This window comes from Lytechinus pictus, chromosome 3, assembly GCF_037042905.1.
Source record: "Lytechinus pictus isolate F3 Inbred chromosome 3, Lp3.0, whole genome shotgun sequence".
Lineage (NCBI taxonomy): Eukaryota > Metazoa > Echinodermata > Echinoidea > Temnopleuroida > Toxopneustidae > Lytechinus > Lytechinus pictus.
In genome coordinates, this window is record NC_087247.1 from 22,861,257 (window position 1) to 22,868,804 (window position 7,548).

General features: G+C 39.1%; 1 protein-coding gene across 1 annotated transcript; it reads right to left on the reverse strand.

Moving 5' to 3' along the window:
- Nucleotides 1-374: 374 nt before the first annotated feature.
- Nucleotides 375-7,298, reverse strand: LOC129256449 (ileal sodium/bile acid cotransporter-like). Its single transcript, XM_064097863.1, has 5 exons — nucleotides 7,060-7,298; nucleotides 5,825-5,919; nucleotides 4,496-4,803; nucleotides 3,130-3,340; nucleotides 375-1,411 (listed from the first exon to the last, which is right to left on the reverse strand). The coding sequence occupies exons 2-5, from the start codon at nucleotides 5,879-5,881 to the stop codon at nucleotides 893-895; spliced, it is 1,095 nt and encodes a 364-aa protein (XP_063953933.1). The 5' UTR covers nucleotides 5,882-5,919; nucleotides 7,060-7,298; the 3' UTR covers nucleotides 375-892.
- Between the last annotated feature and the right edge of the window lie 250 nt (nucleotides 7,299-7,548).

The window sequence follows — 7,548 nt, forward strand, 5'->3', positions numbered from 1 at the left end:
TTAAGTAATTTCAGATGAAAGAGGAGATTCTAAGCTTTAAAATGGTAGGTCATTTGTCTATTGTATCTGCGATTAAGTTATGATAAATCATCGATAAATCTCGGTTTCGTTTTTTGTGGGACGCACTGTATAACTCCCTGTTTGCGAATGATTTCCGCGGTTTGTTGAGTTTTCTTGATTACTCATTGAGCTGTGTAAAGCATCGAAAATGATTTTCTGAGACAAAAATGATTGAGTTTGTTTTGTAGGTATGTGAGTACATGTCATGAAGTAGGTGTATAATTTGAATAACCCGATGTGTAAGGCGTCCTCCTCACGAAATTGAAAATGAATGTAAATATGACAAAAAAAGAAGAATGCGAATGTAATTCTGTACATTATAAAGAAGCGAGATGCCAAATTTGTTGCATTAAAAAATCATTTCTTCAAAAAATAAAAATGCATATTATGTATAGGTCCATATTCATACACTCCAGCTTATGTACCCGATAAAACTTTAAATACAAGCATTTTCGTAGATAAATTATATTCCTTAACATATCAGTATGGGACCATGTCGACCATATTGCCGAAAATCTTATTATAATAAGAGCTTGTAATAGGCTTGTGCATGATCGTTACTGTTACCCACATCAGAAACACGATGTATTCCAAATTGTCAAACCATAAACAATGTCCAAACAATATGAACACAGTATACCATAATAAAATGCTGCTTTCGTATATACACAGTTGTATATGCACACTGGTTTGGTAACGTGAAGGGGCTTCAATGTTGGTTTTACTGGGAACTAAAGTGTTTTTTTTTTCTGACATTTGGCAGCGGGTTCGAAGTATTCCAGCAGACGGGTGCAAGCAATTTTCATTTAAAAATGTTCGTTCTCATTACAGATCAAGCAACGGATTCGTCATAATCAAAGTGAGAAACGTTGATGTCAACCTGTGTCATACCATCGATATCGTCTATTTCTATGACATCAAATCTATCCTTTTCATCGTCGTCGTCATCGTCCGCGTTGCAGCAGCACTTGGGGGATAACTTGGTGAAGAATTCCTGGATGTTTCTAAACATGATGGACCAGATGAACCCTTCAATGGGTAGGGTGATGCTGAAGATGGACAACAGCGTGATGACACCGTGCAGGGTTTCTTCTTCGCCTGAAAAGAAGTGAGTGGCGAGGCTCTTGGCGATGAACCAGTTAGGTGTGCCGACGGCCAAGGAGATGGCGCTGCACACCTGAAATGGAAGGTTGAAGAGGAGGGAGAGGAAGAGTCCACAGAAGAACCCAGATAGAGGAAGGACGATGGCGGCCACCCAGATCTGCCATTCGGCGTCGAAATCTCCAGGATAGGCAATACCGCTCAGGATTGGACTGACAATGACAGCCACCCAAAAGGCATTGCTGCATACCTATCAAGACATTAAGGAAAGAGGGATGTCATCGTGTAATGTACATATGAATATAGGAATAGAAAGAAGTAACAGGGATGCATAGTGAGAAACAGTGGTTTGGTAGAGTGGAAACAGAGGAGAGACGTTGACATTAAAAGTTAGGCTTAAGTCACAACTCAGAGCGGCGACCGACCGATTAGTAGCCTGCTCGGGCGCCGCTGGAATTTAGGCATCGCCGAACGATTTTTGTAGAAGTCGAGCGGGCTTTGAAAATACTTAGCGGTAGCCGAGCAGTGCCCGGTCGATTACCCATTACTCAAGGCCAAATCTGTGTCAAATCTTATCTGTTTAGCATCCGAGCAGTGATCGGCTGACGACATACCGATTACCGGGCGGTCTCCCACCGGCCACCGGCCTATTTTTAAGGTAATCGGCCGTTCGACCTTGAATTCGCCGCGAGATCATCGACCGATCTCTGGCCGGCCAGCGGTCGGCGACCGCTCGACAGCTGTTGATCCAACGAGTTCAAATTTCGACCTAAATCGTTCGACGGCGTCCGCTCGATTACGTCGACGCCCGGACGGTTGGGCCGAGCGTATTTCAGGCGGCGAGTGAAAAGTGAGCAGGCGCCGTCAGAATTTTAACTCCGCGCCAAATCATGAGCGGCGACCGAGCGATGCCCCCAAAACCAGTGGTGCCCGGACGGTCGCCGGTCGGTGCCCGGGCGAAAATTGGCTAAAAACTCGCCGAGCAGGTTAAATTTTGGAGTTGTGACCTTAGCCATAGCGAAGTATTGGAGGAAAGGGGTGACGGAAACTTTATTAGGTATAGGGGAAATGGAGATAGACAAGATAGCAAGATCATGATCGAGGGCGGTATAGAAAGAGGGAAAGCAAGGGACGAGAAAGGAAAAAAGGGGGACAGGTAGACAGTCACCAAACCATAAAGAGTAAGGACAGAATATTTGTGGGAAGGTCAAAGGAAAGGAAAAAATACCGATACCCCCGGAAACAGGACAAGAATCGGGAACTCTGAAAATTGAAATAAACTCGATGTTAGAGGGCGTTCTGAGGATACGGAAAACATTAGATTGATTCAAAGTACTCACAGTCATCTTAAAGGACAAGTCTACCCCAACAAAATATTGATTCAAATAAAAAGAGAAAAATCCACCAAGCATAACACTAAAAATTTCATCAAAATCGGATGTAAAATAAGAAAGTTATGACATTTTAAAGTTTCGCTTAATTTTACAAAACAGTTATATTCACATCCTTGTCAGTATGCACATGAGGAGACTGATGACATCACTCACTCACTATTTCTTTTGTATTTTATTATACAAATTATGAAATATTCCATTTTCTCTCTATTTTCGTGTGAAACAACAATTAATTCCTCCCTGAACATGTGTAATTAGCATTGTTTAATACTATATGGTTCAATCAAGTTGGACCTTATCGTCAAATCTGTATAAAAGAGGAAATATTGTATAATTCAAACAATAAAACACAAAAGAAATAGTGAGTGATGGACATCATCGACTGTCTCATTTGCATGTCACCGAGTTGTGCATATCACTATTTTGTTGAAAATAAGTGAAACTTTAAAATGTCATAACTTTCTTATTTTACATCCGATTTTGATAAAATTCTCAGCATAATGATTGTTTGATTTTTTTTTCTCTTTTTATTCAAATAAACATTTTTCTGGGGTGGACTTGACCTTTAAATTACCTTTGCCATTAGTCTAGCATTCTTCTTCCCATATAATCTCTTGTATAAGAGACCCAGAGCTGTGGGTATGAAGATTTCTACTTCAGCAAGGACGATGTCAGATGGGGTTCCAATGACGTAATACTCTTGGGTCCAGGAACTAGAGTAGAGGGAGAACCAAAACGGAATCAACCCCACGGATAGGGCTGTAGAGAACATGGCCAAAGATAACCTGGGTTGAATATGAAAGGGGATAAGACAGTGTAAGAACAAAATCAATAACAAGAAAAGTGTCTAGACCTAATACATCACTTCTTTTGTGATTTTTTTTATTCCTCTAAATCTTTTTCTTTCTCAGTAAATTCCAGGAAAATATTGTCGTGTAGATACGTCATCATTGGAAAGCAATTTCTATCATTCGATTTCAATCTTGATTGACAAAATAAATCTTCATCAAGTAGGCCGCTTTTCTTCGGCAACATTAACATTTATGACGGAATCGAAGGCAATTCTTAATAACATTACTGAACAAGTGGAATGACTCTGGCGGTCTCACCTGATTCACGCGATTCAATATAACAGCAGTGCTGACTTTGAAAACTACAATAAAATAATTATTTAAAGAAAACACCATTCATATAATGATACAATACTACGTTCATTGACATTTGACCTTGATCATGTGACCTAAAACTTGTCAGTGATACTTGATTACCCCTATATCCACAATTTATACACTATATCTATAAACTTTGAAAGTTATGACAGCAATCTAATAATTACATCTAAAACGGCCAAAGTCCATTGACCTTAAATTACCTTTGACCTTGGTCATGTGACCTGAAACTCGCACAGGATGTTTAAAGATACTTGATTACTCTTATGTCCAAGTTTAATGAATCAGATCCATAAACTTTCGAATTTATGATGGTAATTCAACAGATACCCCCATTATGGCCAAAGTTCATTGACCTTTGACCTTGGTCATGTGACCTGAAATGCGCACAGGATGTTCAGTGATACTTGATTACTTTTATGTCCAAGGTTCATGAATCAGATCCATAAACTTTCAAAGTTATGATGGTAATTCAACAGATACCCCCAATTTTGCCAAAGTTCATTGACCCTATATGACCTTTGACCTTGGTCATGTGACGTGAAACTCAATAAGGATGTTCAATAATACTTGATCAACCTTATGTCCAAGTTTCATGAACTATAGGTCTATATATTTTCTAAGTTATGCTGTCATTTCAAAAACTTAACCTTCGGTTAAGATTTGGTTTTGACGCCGCCGCCGCCGTCGGAAAAGCGGCGCCTATAGTCTCACTCTGCTATGCAGGTGAGACAACAAAAATGGCCAAAGCAAGAAGTTTTATTTACGCACCCGACCATGACAACTCCTTCGCCATAGTAGACGAACACGGCACAGAAGGGAGATACCGGGCAACACGAAAGAATGATCATGGCCATGGCATCGAAGACGTCCATCTGGAGCAGGAGAGCGAGCCCGTACCCGATCAGGGGTAGGAAGAGGGATTGGAAAGCGATGCCAATCACCACGCTTTTGGAGAGATGTTTGTCTTTATCAGAGAAATCCTTGATTGAGATGACACAACCCATGGAGAATAAAGCAACAGCAATTCCAGTATAGCTGATATAAAAGCTAACAGTCGATAGGGTGTGCTCGAACGCCTGTTTTGAGATTTACAAAAATAGATGGGACAGTCAAAAAATTTGTAACTTAAGCCAAGTCGTCTCATTTTAAAATAGGCCTTTTCGGGCAGGGGCACAAAATAGGATGTCGTGGGCGTTTTTGAAAATGATGTATTTTGGTCGTCTTTATCTGACCGGGTCACAACTGTCAACATGGATCTTTCTATGTGAGGCATGCATATGGGGGAGCATTTTTTGGTCAGTCGTATAGCTGGTGAGGGCAGGGGGACTGTCGTCATCTTTATTTTTTTAAGCCCACCCCCATACGCCTGTGATATAGCATATGATTTGCCTCTTGCCTTTCCTATATTATGCACCTCATTCATTGTCAGTTTCTCCACAATGTAAAGAACCTTTCACCAGATTTCATTCGAAATTGGTAAAATGTTCATCTCCATGTGCCTTTTATTTTGTTACAGATATGATATGGGAGAAACAGAGAATCATGGTCCTGTCGCAGAAAGAATTGTGTTTAAACGTAACCATGGTAACTAAAACAAATCAAGTGCAAGTTCTAAAAGACCACCACAAACCTTACAATATTCGGTCTGCGACCCGATTTTGGCCAATTCGATGATAATTTTAAAACCTGAAATATATACTGCGTAATGTTCTAAATCATCATACGAATACCATGAATACACATAATCAAATTTGTGACTATGCTATCACCATTATTAGAATAAAAGCGAATTTAATGTCTAGTCGTAAAGTACGATTAGCTACGATTTGAAACAAATTTGGACTTAATTGCAAAATAAAGGCTTGCAATCAACCAAAATTGTTATATTGGTGTTCTTTCAGTTAATTTGAATCTCAAATAAAAAGATACTTTTCATTCACATTTTCAGAAAATGAGCTAAATGCGATTTGCTCCAAATCGGATTGTGGACCAGTCGTGTAAGGTGCATGTGAGGTGATGGCCTTAACATGCGCAATTCATTGGATGAATGTGTTTGATTCTTTTCCTACAACTGGTCTCAGATAAATTACACTGTACCTTTCTATCAAACTCCTGTGATGAGTCCAGTGGGTTCATGGTTAGGTTTGTTGCCATGTTTCCCGTGACAATCAGGTAACAGCTCACAAAGAAATCTGTATAGCGAGGAGTACAGCCAAATATGTCGATGTTCTCTATTGTAAACAAGGGTGGATAATAATACTACTGAAATGTCCCTTTTTCTGATCTAAATATTACAAATTTTCAGCTCGCGCTTTGCGCTTTTATCATTTGGTAAGTAAAATACGTATGGTCTTCGTGAATTCCCACAGACAAGCCTTAAAATGCCCTTCTTCAGGTCTGAATTTTCTAAATTTTCAGCTCGCGCTTCGCGCTCGCAATATTTGATTGGTGAGATGCGTATGTTTATCATGATTACAATGACTACAAAAAGTGCTTCAGTGTTTAGATGTAATTCTAACAAAATCAGCAAGCGCTTGTCACTCGCAGATGTATACTCTAATGGATATGTATACTCTTAATGGATTCCTAAAAACATAGTCCTTAAAATGGGCTTAAAATTTCCCTGTTTGGGGTCATTATATACAAAATTTCAGCTCGCGCTTCGCGCTCGCATTGTTTGTTTAGCGAGACTGGTACGTATCATGATTACAACAAATTACTTATAATGTCCCTTTTTAAGTCTGAATTTCAAAAATTTTCAGCTCACGCTTCGCGTTTGCATTATTTGATTAGTGAGATGGCACAGTCCTTAAAACGTCTCTATTAGGTAAGTATACCTGGCGCGCGCTGACTAAGTGACTCAATTTTTTTGCTGGTGCCCCCCCCATGCCGTGACCCACGGTACGCCACTGCATGCAAGCCTACAACTTTAGTGCCTCCCAAAGGTGCTTCCCTTCACTCAGTCACTGTAGGGTGTCACAAGAAAATTTCCCTTACGAATTTACAATCGATAGATCAATTTTAACTAAAGCAAATGAAATCGAACTTCTTGTTTTTAAAAGTAGACCAGCAATTGAGTGCAAATTTGAAATTAATGGCAAGACTTTTGATTGTATCTTGGACCCGGACATTAACTTGCAATTAATTGTAGATTCTTGAGTCCAATAAATGAACGGAACCCCTTTTTGAGTTCAACTACAAATGCGAATCTCGTTTGTAGTATACACCGCTTCAACATCAAACGGTAAAGCATATTACAGACATAATAAACATCGAAATAGCAATCGACCAAAACCAAGCAAATGGAATAAAAGAAAACATCGTGTTATTACCTTGTTGAAAGTAGGCCTAGCGTCAGTCTCAGGAAATGGTAGGTCTGAAGTGATATGAACGACTTAATAATTTACCTTCGTGCAGCGATTATTAAAAAAATTACTGGATATTAATACCGCCATTTGCATGCCAAACCGTAAAATAATCTCGGTGTTTTTTTTTCCTGGTGGTAGCTGTTCAATATAATACAGGACCAATATAATATACACCTTCAATATTCCATGTCCATTTTACCACCGGTTTTGTTCAAGTCTGCTTTTCCATGCTAATTCTTGACTATTCAGGCTTGACGTTGACTTTGAACCCATTACGATACAACGACTTTTATCAATAAAAGAATTGTTGGTTAATAATCGTCAATATTGAAGAAATATCTATTTTGTGGTTTTTAAAAGGTGCACAGTGATTTCGCTTTTACGAATGCAAGATATTACAATAAAATGTGCTTTGAAAAAAAAATTAAAGTCACGAATTCAAATATGAACATG